Source organism: Hypomesus nipponensis, chromosome 19, assembly GCF_054491055.1.
Source record: "Hypomesus nipponensis isolate SF chromosome 19, ASM5449105v1, whole genome shotgun sequence".
NCBI classification, from domain to species: Eukaryota; Metazoa; Chordata; class Actinopteri; order Osmeriformes; family Osmeridae; genus Hypomesus; species Hypomesus nipponensis.
This window is the reverse complement of record NC_140379.1, coordinates 11540904-11560933: the sequence shown is the minus strand read 5'-3', so window position 1 is coordinate 11560933 and position 20030 is coordinate 11540904. Positions and strand designations below refer to the sequence as shown.

The 20030-nt window shown below is 42.5% G+C and overlaps 1 protein-coding gene across 5 annotated transcripts in view; it reads right to left on the bottom strand.

Annotated features, from left to right (window-relative positions):
- Window positions 1-20030, bottom strand: part of znf609b (zinc finger protein 609b) — a 52408-nt gene continuing 32378 nt past the window's right edge. For 3 of the 5 annotated variants that reach the window (XM_084682230.1, XM_084682234.1, XM_084682235.1), the window contains 7 exons: window positions 17109-17334; window positions 8695-8782; window positions 5567-7895; window positions 4992-5361; window positions 4397-4765; window positions 4063-4132; window positions 1-2953 (listed from right to left, as the gene is read on the bottom strand). In XM_084682230.1, the coding sequence (XP_084538356.1) occupies window positions 2944-2953; window positions 4063-4132; window positions 4397-4765; window positions 4992-5361; window positions 5567-7895; window positions 8695-8782; window positions 17109-17334 (3462 nt within the window). In that variant the 3' untranslated portion in view covers window positions 1-2943. Of the gene's footprint in view, window positions 2954-4053; window positions 4133-4396; window positions 4766-4991; window positions 5362-5566; window positions 7896-8694; window positions 8783-17108; window positions 17335-20030 lie in introns of all 5 variants that reach the window. The other 2 variants (XM_084682231.1, XM_084682233.1) reach the window with 2 other exon arrangements.

Sequence of the window (20030 nt, the reverse complement as noted above, 5' to 3'; positions counted from 1 at the left end):
TGATTGTCTCATAAAAAGATTTATTTGTTTGCCTCAATTGCACAAGGCAAGTTACAGTATTGTATAAAAAAGAACCATGATAATGTACACTTTACACAAACGGGGGAGTGGGGGGTGAAGGGGAAACAGAGTAGAGTTGGTGAGGATGCTGAGTGCTAAGTTCCTCACTAAGAAGAGAAAGGGGTTGTAAACATCCTTGAAAGTACCGAAGACTGATATTTGGGGTATCGAGAGATGTGATTGGGAGGACCAAGAAAGGAGGGTGGAGGGGTCTGTAACATGCACCGTTTGGCCCTTAATGGCATCAGAAAATATCTCCTAGTTTTTAGGTTACATTTCGCAGGAGCCAAATGAGAAAATTATTGTGCCACTTTTTATATAAAGGAGTAATGACAAAGTAGAGAAATAAAGTGATCAATTTCTCTAGTCATTCGCCAGGAGTATAAACATGTTTGGCTTTTCCATACATTTTATGATGCTTAATTTTCAACTTGTTTCGCCTACAAATCAACTTTTCTTTTCTTATTTTGAGATTAACTGCACTTGTCTAAACCATATATGATAATTTCACAGGTAAAATCTTAATCCCTATCCAGACAATACTTCAATTGAGGTTGCCCCTGTAGATAATCTACAGACACTCAAAATACCAACAAACCAAATCTGATATTAAACATGGTTACGGTTAGGGACAGTAGTGAGTTGGACATTTACAGAACATATAATGTAACCCTCCAAATACAGTGTATCCCTTATCTGATGTAGAGAAAGGTTCTTTTGCCACCTTCTCAGGTACATTTAGAATTATACTCCACTGATTTACATGACAATATCACAGCTGCCTATGTACCATAACCCTACTATTTACAGTAGGAGATCTTACATGTCAAAACACTGTCACATTCAGATTTACAGGCTGGACAATCAATCTGTTTAATAATCACTCTGACAACAGAGACGAGCTAGTAGAAATACACCCAGACTTTTTGTAGTCTTGGAATGAATCTTTCTGGGGTAAGTCATGCTGTTTCAGGGGTGTAACATGAACAGTCTTGCCAATTACGTGAATATGCCACCTGACTGTACTGCTCCTTCAGATATCTAAGCATTTCTCTAAGCGCATGATGTTAAAATATTTGTAGCCTATCAAGTCTGTGCCACTTTAATTAAAAAGGCTAATAGATAAAGGTTTAATGATCATTTAAGATGTGGCACCATGCCACAGAAAGCTCATTCCACTGGCAAAGTTTCCTGCTGGATGCTTCAATGTACTGTATTTTGCCATACTGAGCATTTATGGGAGACAGCCCACTCCATCCTACCCTTCCCCAGTGGAGATTTCTGAACCCAGTACACTTCTAAAGCACTCAATACACTTTACCAAGCTTTCCCACAGCCACCTAAACCAGGCAACGCTATAGCATTAATGCCTGCAATTTGATGACAAGTAGATTAAATATACCATATCCCCATTAAAAAAGTATAATTTCTCAAAGACACCCAAAAGCAGCAGCCCATGAACCAATGATAATTATAGATTAGAGGAGAGACTTGCAATTGAACACCAATAATATGAGAAGAGAGGAGTAAGTACAAGTGATTTCCAGTAGAGGAGCCCTGCTTTAATGTGACCATGTATCAGTTTTTGGGGTATGTCGTCTGGAGCCTTAATCTATCAAGAGTTCAACAGGTACGCCATCCAGGCATGGTTGAATCTATATTGGCTATTCTAAACACAAGGCTGAGAAAATGTATTCCATAACAGTGGTGCAGTCAGCAGGATGGTGTTATCCTTGATGTAGCAGCTGGTTGTACGTGGTCCATTTTTATTTTCTTGTTGCCTTCCATTGCTTGCTTCCATATCCCCTTTTCTGTTTGCCGATTCTTTGATTCCACTAATGCCATTGTGGGCCAGAACTCTTTCTGCACAAATGGAAAGTTAGCATGAGTTAACTGAGCATTTACAGGACTGTAAATGCTCAGCTTTAGGTAACTCAGACAGAGGTCAAACTGTCAAGTGCCATCTTGACTAGTGTGTTGGTGTGGATGTGTATGAGGATGTTGGTGTTTCAGAGTAAGAAGAGGGTATTGGGATTGAGATACCAGCTGAGACCGAGGACATGAAGGAATCATAACCAAAGGATAAAAAGTCATGCCGTAAGTCAACAATAAACATGTCAATAAAACAGAAGAAAAAAACCTTAGATATTGTTAGATTGTGTGAACTGCAATCTCCTCTAATATGACTTATTCCCTGAAAAATGAACTTTGAGTTTATCATACTTTTCAAATGAAGAATCATTGGAAGTAGAAGGTAAAATGCAAACTCAAAATCTCAGAAGGTTTTTGTCTGTGGATTGTATTTTCCAAACTATTTTCTCAACATGTAACCTGTATTTTGTGAGGATAAACTTTTACATCTTAAACAACAAACCAAGGACATCAAGTTCAATCATTTCAACATGATTTACTTTTTTGTCAGTCTTTATTTTGTTTGCCCCCCCCCCCCCCCTTCTCTCGGCCACCCGAGCCCAATCCCCTGCCATATTCTGCACATGACAAAAAAAACAATGCAGTCAAAACATTTTTTAGCTGTTCAGGCAGCCAGTCAAGTTTCTTTTTGCATGAGTTTGTCGACAGTGCAAAGACAAGAAGATATCAGCAGTTGGTTGGTTGTCTGCCTAGTTGACAGAGAGTGATGGCTTGGAACCTTGGTTGAGTGTATCAGTCCTATTAAAGTCTGGGGTTGGGAGAGGGGAGTAACGAGTTAAGAGATGCTAGGGGATGCAAGAAAAAGAAAAAAAAGACCTCTTCCAGAAAATCCTGGCAGAGAACTAAAAATATAGAAACACCATTCAACTGATGTCTAAAATGGATTCTGGGAACGGACTTCCGCTCATGTGATCCAGTCACATGAATCGTTGCAGCGTTGAGGTGAGTCGGTCAGGTCTCCCTATATTAACAAAACAAACAGACATAGATACAATATTTAGATCAAAACCCTCATTAACATAGTCCCAATGTTTCCATGTAACCATGGTTTATATTCCATTATAAACCAAATCACATTTCAGGCGAAAACATGTGTCTAGTAAAAAGTTATAAAAAAAATTAAAAAATCTATTCTGCAATCATTTTTCAAAGGGCTAAATTTAAATAACTATTTGAACAATTAAAAAAATATATATAAATAACTCAATATCCCTGTTCTTACAGTATGAGACCATTGCATTATCTAATACAAGCCACATCCATAAGGATCATAATCAGAACAATGAGAGAATGTGTTCTACCACTAGAGGCCAGTGCAGGCTATGACAGCGCTGTGACTGTTGTACAGTATCACACTACAATTTCCCCTCATCACCACTGTATTGAGCTGCTGTCCTCAAAAGACCTGTTTCAGATGAACAACTGAAGGGGGCAAGTGCTGCACTGCATATTGAGGTGGGTTCTCTGGTGCAGTGAGGGCTGGTTTAGAGCCTTGTTCAGTGCTCTGGGAGCCTCGTCTGAGACTGGTAGAACGTCAGCAGACGGAGATGGGCGCTGTGAGACACCAACTGCTTAGTTTCTTTTTCACAAGGTTGGGTGAAGAATTGTTTGCAGACTACAGGGTTGACAACATCACACGTCTGACTAGGACCCTTTTTGGCCAGCATTTCCCTCCACGCCCTAGCACATCTGTCATTGAGATTACTGTTGTTTTGCTTAAAAATGTGTCACTGCATATTTGTGTCGTCCCGCCGCTTGTTTCTTTCTCAGTCTTTGCTTTACAGTTCTCGTCTACGTTCATAAATACAGTTTATTTATTATATAAATGTGCATATAAGCACTCCTCTGATCTATTACATTTCATTACAGTGTACTTTACTGAGACAACTGTGGCCCAGTTTCCTAAATGCATATTACACAAAGACTAAAAAGGCCTGTCATTTGAGAATATCTCCAACTGCACTTAATATTGATGATTGCCTCTTCCAACTAATATGTTAATATATGGGTACTATTGTTCATGTGTCTACATCTGTCTGTCTGGCTGGCTATGGGCCTTACCGTTCTCACCTCCGTGCCGGTGGGTAGAGGGAGGGGGCTGCAGCTTGCTGACTGGCAACAATAGCGGATGATGAGAGACCTGTGCGAGGTGGAACATGATTGTATGTCAGTTATAGCTCCTATATCAGTATTTATATCAGTAGTAATTGTATCAGTTCTGTGGAAATCTCCAATGACCTACATCCAGAACTTAAAATGAATAGGAAGGAAAGATAGTCGACATCTGCAGACCTCTATTAAGGTTTGAAACCTTTTTACCAACTTTAACTTGGAGGGGGACCTTACACTTCAACCCCTTCATAACAACAACAGTATCATGATCAGAGCTCATCTCAAGACTGACCTGTGCCGTAGGACAGATCATACTGCCCTGTGAGCAGTGGGTAGCTGAGGTGGTGATGAGAGGGCATGATGCGCTGGGAGGGTGAGGAGCGAGGTCTGTCCACGTCCCTCTCCCTTTCTCTCTCCCTGTCACGGTCCCCTCCACCTCCTCTCTCTCGTTCTCTCTCCCTCTCGTGGGAAGGCTTGTCACCCACCGTGGGGGATTTGCTTTTGTACTGACTGGCATGCTGGTGTAGGATATCCAGGGCTTTGGAGTCTGAGGCTGCTTTGCTCACGGTGGGGCTTGCACGGGATTTGTCACCGCCCTCCTCGCCTGCGGCCATCTTGCCGGCATAAGGAGAGAATGGGTAGCCTGCAGGCAGGTATGACCCTGAAAGTGAAATGCTGGAGTAAGTCCATGGATTAAGTAACAGATTACTGTGCTGCTCGTCAGTATTGCTTTCACGCTCATTTGTCGTCTTGGTTTAATCTTGGGTCATAACACCCTCAGAGACCTACAGCACTATAAGGCTATCAACTAAATTGAAGTGTTGGGGGAGTAAATTCCAATTGCAATGTGAGTAACAGTGGGTTTTATATAGCATCAAATCTCTTACCTGGATAGTTCTGCATCATTACTGAGGGCATTCCTCTGTACCCAGGATGGCCGGGGTCATAGCCCTGGCCATAGGGGTAACCGTGCATGTAGGGCATGTACCCCTGGTGCTGTGCCAGGGGGGATGAGAACTGCATGTGGGCATTGCCACGTGGGTCTTTACTCATGCCCCGGTGTTCTTCAGACATTGCACGAGGGTCTGAGCCGTCTTTGCCCTCTTCTTTGGGACCACCGCTGGGTCTGGGCCTATCGTCCTTTCCTTTCCTGTCTCGCTCACGTTCCCTGTCCCTCTCGTCTTTCCATCGAGGCTGTTGTTGTTGCTGCTGCTGCTGCTGGTCATCTTCTTGCTGGGGCTTCTGGTTCTCAGCGTACTTGTTGAGGTAGACAATATTAAAGCATTAAAATGGGCTGCCTTCCTACAGAAGTGATGCAAACCTACATAAAGGTCTAAAAACTGATAACCTAATATCCATAGGGTAAACATAATTAATAGAGGTTCCTAGAAATGTTTAGTGAGACATATGTTGTGCTAATGACATGTGCATCTCTGATAATATGATAAAGAAGACATTTTACCTGTCTGTGCCACATTGACTGCTCTACTCCCGTCTGCCCTCTGTAATCTAAACCTGGCTTGGAGTCCTCTTTCCCCTGGTGTCCCCCTTCATTCAGCTTTATCTTTAGCCCTTCGGACTGCTGGGACTTTGAGTCTTCTCCCTTAATGCCTCCAATGGACTTGGAAGGTTCTAAAGGGGAATCCCTAGTCTTGCCTGGAGGTTGAGGTCCCTTGCCCAAATCTGACTGACTTGGGGCTTTGGAAAGGGTAGGAGGCATGGATGCCTTCTGTTTCCACTCCTCTTTCATGGACACCTCTCGCTCTTTCATGATGGCATCCGATTTCTTTTCTGCTGCTCTGTGTTGCTCGGCCACCTGTCGCTGACGCTCCTCGTACTGTTGTCGGTAGGCTGGGTTAGTGTTCAGTAAGTGGTTGTGATAGGCCTGGTCTGGATGGTATGCATATGGGGGAACGTAAGCGTACTGGTTGTAGTACAGTGGTTGCATGTACATGTTGGATCGCTGCTGGATTACTGAGGGTTGATGTTGTGGCTGACTAGAAGCAATGATGTCAGCTTTGCGATCTTCATGTGGTTCAACCTTTATCTTCTCCTCCCCCTGGTCCTGATCTTCCTCCCTTTTGACTTTGACCTGACTTTCAGCCATTGGTGTTCCTGTGTTGGGCCCACCCGGACTGGCGTTGGTGTAGTTTGGCGAGTAGTATGTCTCATAGTTAGCGTAGTAAGGGGAATCCTTATTGGGCGTCTGGTTGGGGAATAGGGTTTTCTTGGCGCTTTCCCTGATGGCTTGGTCTTCAGTCTTGACTTTGACACCTTCTACTTTCCCCTCCCCATCCTCTCCAGCATCTGATATATCAGAGTATGCTGGGCTGTTGGTCTTTACTGAGGAGTTGTCAGCACCATTTTGGGTTACAACATGGAGTGGTGTTAAGGGCTGTGGCATCCCTGTGCTATCAATTCGACTGGCCACTCCAATGGATGGACTTGGGGAATTATCAGTGAAGCTGTAGATTTTATCAGCTTCAGCCTTGATGCTGGCTAATCGACTCTGGTGGGGGTCGGAGGAGCCATTGAGGAGTCCGTCACTTTTGCTTCCTGGATCGGAGGATTCAGAATATGGGCTTTTTCCATCCTCTGGTTTCCCGCCTTTCCCTGGAGGTTTGGGGCTATCTGCTTCCTTCCCAACATCTTTTTTCTTTTTGTCCTTCTTTTTCTTGTCCTTGGAGCCATTAGATGCAGGGTTCAGGGAAGGATCTCCCATATTGGGGGGTTTAGGCTGAGCACTTTTCATTTGTGGGCTTTTGGGAACCCCCTGCATCATTGGAGACATTCCTGGAGAAGCATTGGGGTTTCCTGCAGAGAAGGGCGAGGCCTGGAGGGAGTATAGCTGCTGCGACGCTACAGTGCCTTGTGGTGGGGGGGGCCTGGATGTCTTCATAGTCTTCTGTGCAAGTTTTTCAGACTTGACGCCACTGCTGGACTTTTTTGAGCCTCGCTTTTCCTCCATTCCATCATTGCTGGCTTCATCAGTCAGACAAGGCCCGTCATCACAACCTTCCATTGGTGTTCCACCAGCTTCTGGGTCTGCTTCACCGCTCTTCTTTTTACTGGCTGATCGTGAGCCAAACTTGCCGGGGGATGGGGACTGACTCTGTGCGTCAAAGCCTCTACCTTTGGGAGTGACCGACCGTGCCGGAGAGAGGCAGCCTTTCTGGCTTATGGAGGCTCCATTGCAGTTTCCTGGATCAGGATGGAGAGTGGAATCCTCCCCGTACTCACTATCCCCATCCAGGTCCAGCTTAATGTCGTCATCATTGTGGGCACGAGCTTGATGGTATTTGAGACCATTGATGTGCTTGTACTTTTTGTTGCAGTTGGGGTGTGGGCAGTCAATAAGGGCTGGCGAAGGGCAATTGCGGTCTAGGGGTGGTGGGAGGGTTTCAGTCTTAATAGAAGGGATGGGGACAGAGGGCAGTATGGCGCCTCCACTATTGGAGTTTGTGCGCATGCGCTTGTTGCCTTTGGTGTCCTCTGAACTTGAATTAGGTTCCATGTCAGAGGTGGGTTTGGTCTTGCGCTTGCTGGCTGAGGAGGGGCTGGCCTTGATGTCCTCTGTGTTGCTGTTGGGTGGCGTGCGGCGTTCCGACGAGGGTTGACTGCCCCGTCTGCCCTTACTGTTGGACGCGGCCCGGGTCTTATTGCTGTTGTTGCCCTTGTTGTCCGATGAATTGCTGTTCTCATTTATGGGTGTGTTGCTGTTAGGCCTTATCCGCTTGCCTCGTCCTCGCCCATTCCTCATCTCCAAATCACTGGTGGGGGATTCACAGAACCTAAATGTGTGAAAAATATACATTGGTATAATACATGAACAATGAATGACTGCAAATGGAGTGATGACTTAATAATTATTCATAATCAAATGCATTACAAATTGTTTTACAGGTGAACATTAGGACAACATGCAACACAATAACTAATAAGTATAAGTGCAACAGTGTGCAAAGGAAAATAGGAAAAAACATCAATTCCTTACTCATGGCTATGAAATGCTAAAACGAGGCCTGTGCACACCTGCCTTGTAATCATAACTTCATTCATATCCCATGTCTCTAATTCTAATGTAATTATCTTTCTGAGCAACAGAGAAGGTTAGTAATCTGTGGCAAATAGACATTAGGCTGCAATGAGTCATAGCTTCCTCCCTAAGATTCTTGACAAACAATTTCAACAGCAGCCAGAGATGTAAATACATCAGTAGGGTGACAGAGGCTCAGATATATGACTCATTACTTATCTGAAACAGGAAAAGGATTATGTTCAGTCTATTAAGTTTGACAATTCTATTTTTCAAGTAAAAAAAAATATAAGAAAAAGTGTATGTGAGTGGGTCAAACAAAATACTTTTCTAATAAATATAAAACACCAGCACCTCAAGAAATACGACTAAATTGCATAGACCAGGCTCAGGGCTGATATTAACAGATTAATGAGATGCACTTTATGAAGAGTTCAGGCAACTAAGTGCTGGTATGATAAAGTATAGAGTGAGAGCATAGTGAGTGATGATCATGTCTATATTTGAGTTTCAATGGACACTTTCTGGTTTTCATGCAGGGAGAGAAATCTTACCTTGGTGGAGCCCAGTCATGCCGTGTGCAGTCTAAAAGGGTGCCAACATACGTCTTGTTTCGCCAGGTGACGTTAACCACCAGCATGCCTGTAAATTATAACAAAAAAAGCGAAACAATGTCTGAGCTTTGCTTACTAGTATTTTCATTTGTGACAGTCTATAAGACCACTTAAATCAGTGGACAAAATAATACAGTAGGCCTCAAATCCCCTTTAAGCTATACCAATAGTTGTTAGCTGAATGAAAGATTCTGCTTGTCTACCAGACTTATATTAGAAAGCACAAATGGTGGGTTACCATCTGTAAAGTTTTTGTTCTGCCCCTTTGAATTATTTGAAAAAAAAAAAAAAGTGAAAGTCTAAAGGGACTAGGTCTGTGGTCCATTTTTACTTTGTAGAACTTATGTCAAGCTTTAATAGTTCTGCCATGAGCCAGTGAAGCACAGCGTAGAGCACACAGAAGTTAAACTAATGTATGTCAGTTACAGCATCAGCAGGCTGGCACAGTAAAGATTGAATCTGATACATATTCTTGACATTGCTGGTACGGTATCTTTGGCTTAGGCTACTATTTGGCTTCTGTATTTCCATTTCACAAGTGTAACTTGGCTCAGCACCAAGTAGCTTGTAAAGATATTACCAGCGAAGACTGACACTTGACCTGGCAAGATTGTCAGTACAGAACAAGGCTAAAATGTTATACTTTGATTCTTCCTTTACTAGAGATCTGCTGCCTCCCATAAATTGCATTCGTTTATGCAGTTAGTGTACATTTTCTATTGAATCATGGAGTATTCAAAAAGGGTACTTAATTTTAGCTCTATGTGGATCAGCAAGCAGACATTTTCAAATCTTATTGTGGAACTTTCTCAAACATCACGGGGGAGGCTACTTAAGGATTTAATACCAATGATAGGCAAATGTACTTTGTTACATAAGAACGATTATTAAGAAACTGTTCCGTATAAAACAAAATGTGGACTTTCAATACAAGCACTAAATAATGACAAGGAGCAACATTGCTTTAGAAAATACCAAGTGGTCTCACTATAAAAATGATCTAAATGTATTGCCTTTCTCCATTGGTGACCTCAGAGTGCCACCTCAGCACTGCAGAGAAACCGGAGGCTGCAGTGAAGTAACTTGTCTAATGGCTCAAGAATGCTGGCTGGCAGCTTCCATTCCGGCTTGCATTTTAGTAGCTCAGGAAACTGCCCACCCACTCCTCACTAGGCTAGTTCATAAGCTCCTCCAGCTTTTCTTACCCTGACAAGACTAAGTTCAAGTGTAATTTTTCTTCGCTGAACTACTGCCTCTGGTGTAAAACACGTTATGGTGCATAGGGCACTTATATACTTTTACAGGAACTTGCTGACACTTGGCCACTGGCACTTTGCTGCTCTAGACAGTAAACATGACTGGACGTCTCTGGTCCTTGCCCTTTTGACTGACGTGAACTGCAAATAAGTATGTACTGGTAAGGAAGGTCTTTGAGTTTAGTCTTGCACCACATTTAAAAGGATTAGACCTCCGAAGCCTTTTTATACATGGACTACAGGACACTGTAGTAATATTGACATGAAATTCAACCTTGACAGACTGCAGTAATTTCAAGCTGAAACAATTTATTTTTACAAGCTTTATATCAGTCTAAATACCCCCAAAGAAATGTACTAAAATGAGAAAACAATTCTACTTTTAAGCTGATCTTCCATTTCTAAAAAACAAACATATCTGATGAGAAAGTCCACTGCCTTTTAATTATTCTTAATGTATCTATACACAAAGAAATCCATGCACTTGGATGTTTGCGTGAGTGATCTCACTTAAATCTTTGAACTTGTTTGCAGAAAGAATGATCCTACTGGGTTTCACAAAACTATACAATTTATTTAAAACTGAAGTCCAGTAAGAAAAGGAACAACGGTGATTTCAGACATCCCCCCTTCCTTTCCCTTTCCTTTTAACCTCATTAGGGTCGCTAAGGCCGACTGAGTGAAGCCAACATTAATGAGGGGAATTGGCCTGTAATTTCACCTCTCATTTCCTCTCAAATGCCACTGACGAACACACAGCGGCCCTCATCCACCAGGCGCCCTTGAATACTATTATTTAATAAGACCTTAAAGGCAGGGAAAACCAGTTGAAGGGGATGGGGGTTGTACCTGGTTGCATGGGTCACTGGCTCCCCCCTACTGACAATGTGTTTCATTAGGTTCCAGTTGGGGCTACATAATCAGGTCCCCTGCTGCTGCTCACGGCTCTAGGCTAGGGTTTCAGCGTCTGACCTCTGGTCTGCTCGGACTCAATGAGACCAGTTGGTTTGCACCATTTTCCCTGACCATTGCAGTAAAATACAAATGGTTGTCCCCTGTAGGCTTACTGGACACAAAACAAGTGTGTTTACGTGACACATTTGACATTTTATGAATTATCAGACATTATTATCAACGGTATGTACAAATAGTGCCAAACGTACGGCAGAAGATCAAGGGTCAAAAGTGCATATTTCTAACAGCATTTCAGTTTTCGGTCAAGAGAAGGTCTCTACAACTAAAAAAGTATGACCCCATTATTATACATATAGAAAAATGAAGACTTGGCAATCATAGTCAGCATAAAAGCTTATCCGAACAATAACTTATTTGTGAACCTTAAGGAAAAAAGCAATCACTCATAAACAACATAATCGCACTTTCAGCAAAGGTTAATTATCATTACGCACACTGCAACACCGCAAGCTGCTGATGTAAATCGAGCTACTAATAAGGTTTGCAAGTGCTCGGTGTCCCTGTGGAGATTGCACTGTGCTCACACCAGCCATTTTGTAATAAGAGCTCTGTTCTTCAAGGCTCCGTGGCGATGGGAGGTGAGAACTGAAAGGGGGGAGGGGGCCTGGGCTGGAAGTTGTTATGCTTGGTAGGTAGAAAAATGGATGATGATTAAGAGAAACGGGATGACTGCTTGCAAGAAGGATAGCACTTGTTGTGGAAAAACAATGTTGACATCTTGACATGTCCTCGCATTTTACTCGTGATTTTTTTTATTTATTATTTATATAAAATCCACCGCCATTTTCAGTTTCCCCACAATTGTGGTTACATACCCCGAGGGGAAGTAGAGCTTGTGGAGATTCATATCGACTTTGTCACTTTTCTTACCTACCAAGCCAAAATTCATTATGAATTTGAAGCTGCTGACCCTTTACTCCAAGTTTTTAGTGACTGCTGGGTAAATGAGTAGTAGACTTGTGTTGAGAAAGGGACATTCTAATGAGTTATGAGTCATATGTCCACATACCAAAACCAATAGTCTACTGGAGCTGTATTTTCCATGGACTTACTGACATAGCTGCATCAGATGGAGTGAAATGTGTACAGTAGTATGTCTTTCATGTGGTCATAAGTACTTTTAAGCAGCACTTATAAGAAGCACTTTGTATTCATCCAGAACATCACCTCATGTTGATGAATCATGGGAGTGGGTATCACCTTTTAGCAAGAAGCCTATTTAAATAGGGCAGTGAACATTCTGAGTCGAGTATGACCACTGTGACCTGTTAATATTCATTCAATTAATTTACATGGAATATGTTTACAGTGCTGAGGAAAAGGGTTTATATGTAGACGAGCAAATTCACAGTCCCTCATCAATAGACCCTGGAGCATTATCCTTCAAATTAGATGACAACGTGATAAAGCAGATGGGTTTGTCAAAGGAGCATTATTCAAATGCTAAATGAAAGAATGCAAGGCTCATTGAGATGTGGCACATGGATTTCAGGTTTTCCATTCTTTAGGACATCTCGTTTACTGTTAAAACAAGTTGGTAGTTCATGTTAGATATCTCAACTTTCTTTTTCCTTTTTGGCCTGTGCAGACAGCAGCAGGCCACTTGTCAGTGTTCACTCCATATTTCAAGGGCATACTGCTAAAGCAAGCTTGCTGTAAGAAGGTAGAACCCCTTTGTAAAAACATTTCAATGAGGCCTTTGACAGGTAGTGTTCAAAAGAGCAAGGAAGCATGGCCAGCCTTGCGCTTCAGACTAAAGTACTCCCCTTCCAACAGCCTGACAAGAAGCTTGAAATAAAAGTCAGTTGTGGCTAAAAGATTACTCTCCAAGTGTAACGGTTAAAAGAAATCATTAGAAAGCTTTTAACGTCTTTCTCCAATGACAACATAAGGACAATAATATAGCATAATATAAAGCGAACACTAATGTCACAATTCTCACCCTGTATTATTCATCTTTTAAGATACTACAGTGCCTCGAGGACCCACTAGTGAACAGCTGGCATGCATTGCTGATGGGTATGACATAGGGTGGAAGGGGAGGCAGAGGAATATTGGCGTAGGTCTGGAGTATTTGGCTAGATGGGCACTCTCTGTGTTCCCTGAGCCAGGGAGTCTGAGCCAGAGCTTTCTGGGACCCGCTTCAAGAGCAATAAACTTCCCGAGCGTTTTAGAGATGACATTTGGAGGTATCAGCATGCTAAGCCTGAGAGAGGTTGGCTTGCTGCTGCCACCCCCACAACCCCCGAGCTGCCACTGACGACAACATTGCCACACTTGTGCTGAGGGATTTGTGTCAAAGCTCAGCCTTAAAATACCAACCCTGCTTCTCCCCTGGTCTTTGTTTCATGTGCTTCAAGGTTTTTTACGTGACAGGATCTCTCTCCCTCTCTCTTACTAGTTTCCTCCCGTCAAGGGTTGAATGCATTAGACCTCCAGAATACAAGGAAACACAATGAAAATAAATTGATTCGCATGCAGATCCATACTACTCTTTAAAGGTCGACATTTGCTAGTCAAATCCATTGTAAAAGGTTTCAATGTCAACCGCTTCAACCGTACATTACAATGGATAAATTGTTAATTTTGTGGTTCTTGAATTCTAACTATTGCATGGGCAAAAGGTGAATTTACCAGGGAATGGTATTTCTGCATTTTACTTCTTGGCGAGGTGTTGATGTTTAGCTTGAGTCTTTTGCAAGGGCGAAAGGCAGAGGTAAAGTAGCAGCTGTTGTTGGGCATGCTGAATGAGCTTCGACAGAACTCGCACACCACATTGCATGCCGAAGCAGCTCAATATGAGTCTTGTCATGCAGAAGGGGGTAGAGGACTGCTGAGCATCATTACTAATTAGGTTGCATCTCAAATGGCAGTGGCGCCTCTGTATAATGTCGATCCTCCTGGCAGCCGGAATAGATTAGCCCCGACTTCCTTGTTTGGTTTTTGTAAGTTTCAAGGCTTTGACAACATAAGAGATGCGCTTCTCAAGTATCTCATGGTAAAGAGGTAGTTGATAATAAGGGTCTTTCCTATAATTGTGTTACTAACTGTGTTAGGTACTGGGCAATAAAAACAAAAGCCATATACGGTGTCCTGCGATAGACATGTCATCAATAGCAATAAGAAAATTGCTTGATAGAATGATTGATAAATATGTTAATGCACTTAAATTCAAACCACCATGAAGGCACATACAATTGTAAAGTTTGGTTGCGAACAAACTCCAATTATGCTCGCTTCCTGGCTCATATCCCTTGATAATGGTGTGTGCTACAAGTCACGCTCAAACAGCCAATCATTGTTTTGTTCAGTGGCACCATCAAAATGTGACAACAGAAACAGTGTGGAGTGAGAAAATGAGTGAGGAAGACATTGCTGATAAAAAAGAACAGGTCAGCTTGCCAGTATTACAGTTTTTTGTCGAAACAATAACAGAATATTGTTGTGTAAACTGTTCAGGAAAACCATCCTGACCAAGAGCAGGAATACAACAAATAAACATATTTTATCATCTTGGCCATTAGATTTGGAAGTATAAAACTGCATGTAAGCGCAAATTAAAGATGTGTATCTTTGAGACCTGGTTTTCAAAACCACTGAAAAGATTTGTATCTATGAAATGTTGTTACTGTTTGACAGTAAAATGAAATAAATCAAATATCTGTGGGCGTCACAGGACTGTAATAAACACGACCAATCATTAAGGTCGGACCTGCACTAATAATTGGAAGGCCTTCGGACTAAATGCAGTAGTCAGGCAGCGAGTTCTGGAGGAGTGTCTGTGAAGATATTTTGGTTTCAATCCTTCCGAAATCAAACTAAAATTGCTAAGTTTGCAAAACTTACCTACCCTGCCTTCAAGTAAGCCATTGATGATAGTTAGTTAGAGCAGTGATAAGCTAGTGGCATTAGGACTTTCAAAATAAAGGTCTAACATCTACTTTACCAGTACAGTGTAAACCTCAGATTCAGGTCCAGAATCCCCCCGGTAAATATGCAATATTCACATAATATCGAGAACTGAGCAAGCAAGCTCAATTGTTGTAACCAATTTTAGTGCCTACACCTATGTAATTGATGACAGATTTAGATCTCTTTAAATAAACTGATTCTCCAATTTGGCATCACTGTTAAAGGAAGGAGAAGACTGTTACAATAAGTCTAAATATGTAACAATGCCATGGAATCTAATTTTTAACCTGGCTTTTTAAAGAAAAGTTCCTCTAACAAGGCACATAGGTTTCCAAGCACAATGACTGTGATAGATCTGCCTCAGAAGATCACAGAAAAAAAACAGGCTTCAAACGAGGGGATGTGCACTCTGACAACCCTTATGTTTCTACAGCTCTGAGCACTGTGGTAACCTCCACACCTGCAGAACAAGAGTGCCTTTGCCCCCTCACTCTTTAAAACCACTCACCCTGCTGAACCAGGTAGAGGCAGATGAAAAAACAGGGGTCTGTCAACTTTAACCACTACCTCTTTCAGCAGCCAAAATAGCTGCTTGAGAGAATGAGGGGAGGAAGGGAGAAAGACACCAAAGAGAGGAGGAGGAGACACACTTTCTCTGTGGGATGCAGAGAAAAAGACAGCACACAGACTCTGGCTGGCTCACTGCCACAGTCGTGTCATTAACAGACATGGCCTTGTCTACCGCCTGCACTGTGCCCAACCCCCACCCTGCAGTTGCTTTCCCTTCCTTGGCTTGAAGACTGAGTGAGGGAAAGACTAGTTGGTGCACAGGCTGGAGAGAGAATCAGACAGTGCCCACGGCTAGATGAAATAAGCGGGGTGTGTGTGAGTGTGTGTGTGTGTGTGTGTGTGTGTGAGAGAGTGAGAGAGTGAGAGTGAGAGAGTGAGAGAGAGACTGTGAGAGAGAGAGAGAGAGACTGTGAGAGAGAGAGAGAGAGACTGAGAGAGAGAGAGAGAGAGAGAGAGAGAGAGAGAGAGAGAGAGAGAGAGAGAGAGAGAGAGAGAGAGAGAGAGAGAGAGAGAGAGAGAGAGAGAGAGAGAGAGAGAGAGAGAGAGAGAGAGAGAGAGAGAGAGAGAGAGAGAGAGAGAGAGAGAGAGAGAGAGAGAGAGAGAGAGAGAGAGAGAGAGAGAGAGAGAGAGAGAGAGAGAGAGAGAGAGAGAGAGAGAGAGAGAGAGAGAGAGAGAGAGAGAGAGAGAGAGAGAGAGAGAGAGAGAGAGAGAGAGAGAGAGAGAGAGAGAGAGAGAGAGAGAGAGAGAGAGAGAGAGAGAGAGAGAGAGAGAGAGAGAGAGAGAGAGAGAGAGAGAGAGAGAGAGAGAGAGAGAGAGAGAGAGAGAGAGAGAGAGAGAGAGAGAGAGAGAGAAAGAGCAAGAGCGTGTGAGGAGAGAAGAGAGAAATAAGAAAAACACTTGAAAGCAGACTGTGTTGTGGGAATGTTGATGAGGCAGGGACCTTTCTACAGTGGCTGCGAAAAGACCGGCAGTCACAGTGTCTGTGTGGGTGATTTGTACCCAGCGTGCCTGCAGAGCGATGGAACACGAGTCTCTTTGAAGATTAGGTGTTTGCATTATTTTGCATGCACAACTGAAAATGAGGCCAGTTATTCAGAACCGACAAACTGGGCCTGCGAGTGATATACCAAAAAAAAAAAAAAACACATCAAAAGGGAGGAATTCTGCATCTGTATTTCACTCGGACCGAACAACATTGTTGGGGGGAATCCAGTTATTCCTTCTTGGTTTAGAAGTAGAGGTTTGTGTTGTGAGGTATACTGCTGAAAATGGTCTGTGTATGCCTCAACCAAACAAAATTAAGACCACTGAGAAACTGGCTGACATTCACCATGTTGCTTGATTTTTAAATACCTGCTCTGAAAATGGCAATAAGGAAATGTTAAGGATGTCAGACCTTTTATCCCTCATAATTGTATCTGTCAGAGTTACATATTTTACTAAAGCTGTTTGATATTATATTAAACACAGGTAAACTAATCCTATGCGTTATCAATTGCTTTCATTTATATTCATGAGCCAGACGACACAACATGGCCTCTTGTTTACATTCAAGTCCCAACAAAGCAGTTTTATCTGTCCCCAGTCTTATGAGCGCAAATAATCTCAGTCTCGTAAAGTTAAACCTTGGATTGCACTTACCGTCTTCCGTTTCCTGCCACACTATGCCCTCCAGATTAACGCTTGTGCCTGGCTCGCAGGGCCCCAAGCACTCGGGTTCCGTCGCCAACGCCACATCCGTGGTGTTCACAGCCACGGAGCGTGTACGAACCATGATTTGTTCGCATGGCGAGGCAATCTCGGAATTGCCCACGGCGGTCATGAGGTGGAGAGGTGGAGGGGCTGGCGTGGACACTGGAGAGTCCATCTGGAGGCGAGATGGAAAAGAAGACATTAGATGCTTGACTTACAATAAATAAATAAAAAACATGTAAACATGTGTCAGCAAATTCTTGATGAGGAAATGCCAAAAAGAGGAAGTGAACAAACTGTTCAAAGCATAAGAGAGACCCAGGAATGCAAGTCTGTCAAGGTAAAGTTGATGCATGGATTAGACTTAAATGTGCTCTGTTGCGGTTGCGTGACCTTTCTACTCCCCCAACTCCACGAGCTGGTTAGCAAAGAGGCCACTGAACCCTTTCAAACCCCTACAAAAGGTGAGGGAGTTGTGAATGCTCCCTCTTCCTTCTGCAAGCTCTCCCCCTCTGTTGCCACACAGTCAGATCTTGACAACACATCATCTCATGGACTGATCACTCACTAATGTGCTCAATTAAGAAGCTAGTTGTGGTGAGGGAAGGGGGCTGTTAGGGCCCAGTAATTGAGTCCACCTGTTCAGAGGCACTGTGATGGCAGAGGGGAAAAAAAGGGTATGCGCTCAACAAACATGCAAGCACGGCCTAACACTATCCATTAATTGGGAATAGTGTTTTGCCAATGATGGATTCTATTTCAGGTTTTGAATACATTTCAACTGACATCCCGTTACATATTGAGACTGCAGAAATAATTAGCCAAACTTTTTTGATGTTCTAAAGTTTAGAATCCAAAACATTTTCAAAAGCGCAAACAACAAGCCGTACATATTGGGATAAATGAAAAATGTGCCTATACTGTATTCAATAAAGAATGTATGCTGTAAACCGGATGAGTTTCTTCCAACATTTTAGGATGGATATAGGCTTCTGAGACATCTTTGTTGACAACCCTGGAGATCAAGCAAGAAAATGAAGGTGGCAGAAGTTGCAATGAGCTGGGGCCTAATGACATCGTAATCAGTCTGTGTCAGTTTATGACGCATGACATGGCCAAGCTGTGGGCTAGGCTGAGTGAATGGGACAGGACACGTAATCACCCGCGCTGTCAACCTGCTCTGTTCCCAGTCCTTATAGGATGTGCAGTGTTTGGTCGACAAGCCCGCACAATGAACTCTCCATCAAAGTGACAGCTATGCAGTGAAATGCAAAAAAAAAAAGAAAGTGAGTGCGGCCACAACACCTGCTTTCGCTTTTTGAGCTGTCACCACAAACATCCTTCACACGGTTCTCTCCTGGAACCTCACCAGTTCCAACATGCTACTACAACAACTTAAACTCAAGCTATACATTTAAATTGGGTGTCAAAATGTAACAATGTTTCAATCTAATCTTGCAATAATCCCTGAGTGTAGGTCTACATCTGAGCTGACCTGAACCATACATCATCCAGGATCACTTTGTAAACCTATTAGGTTATTGGGACTGGTTATTGGGACTGTAGACTAAGTTTACTAAAGATGGACTAAGGCTATCACAGCTATGTAATAAAAAGGAATCGTACATTTTCCTTTGACACTCCTTGGGAAACAAACGATTGCTGCATAGAACAAAAACAATGACAAAAGGACGGCATGTTTCCAGGAAGTGATGAATTAAAAGGATTCCCCAGACTGCATAGCCTAAGAAGGACTGTCTGTGTGGAACCCAAGCCTTCACAAATACCTCTGTATCTTTTATACAAAGAGGTGCATAGCTCTAGGACTACCCCAGTCAATTCAGGTGACATACTCTGATCTGATTGCAGTCAGAAATTGTAGCATGTTTTTAGACTGCATATTCTCTTAATTCAATGTAGGACAATTACAAAATAAATATGTAACCATGAAAAATTACTATTCACAGATTTTATGGACAGATTCATTTATTGAACATTTAATCTATGTTAGTGTTCTAAACAGCAATGTTTACCTTCAGCAGATTACTGTAAATGCAAAAATAAATTGTTGTAACATGCCTATTGCTAGTCAGAATTTACTTTGTGGAATAAATGCTTAATTTACATACCTTTTCCCCAACATTTATTGAAAAACTAGATGTGGATCTTCCCATAGACACATTGATACTACATTTAGCCAACAAGGTTTTTAACCTTGCAATGTACCGATTCTAGAAGGGTAGCTTAATATAAGCCACTCACCGGCACTAATCATTTTTTATCTATAAAACTTTCCCATTCTTGTATTGTTTTATTGCTATACACAAGTTTACGCGCCAAAGCCAGGGGGGCGCCATAACTCTAAACATGCACTTCATTTCCGCCGGAATTGGTTTGCACAGTGTCTGCCGGTGTAAACAGCGATGTCTATGCAAGCTTGGGATCACGGTTCTACTACTTTGACATACTTGTCGTTTGACATTTACTACTGGATAAGTTGCCAACGTTGTCGCATGTACTTCTGGATAACGTTGTTGCCATACTTCTAAGTACATTTTAGAGTAGATTTATAGTTATAAAGCTTTTTCCAGTCCATCATTTTGGGGCTTTTAACATGGAGCAAAGGCAATGTCAGAAGATGACTTTAGTCGATGATTCATTAGAACATTTGTTGTCAAGCTCTTCAATCTCTTAGCAAAATGTAGGCTAATTATTTGGCTGAAGGATGCCACACGTATCAGTTGCAATGTTGTTTTTAATAAAAAAAATATTTGCACGAAGCAATCCGAACCACTTTTCCATGTTGATAAGAGCATTAAAATTTGAAAAGAGAATGGGACAAAAAGAAATCAAGGGACATTGAGAATAGAT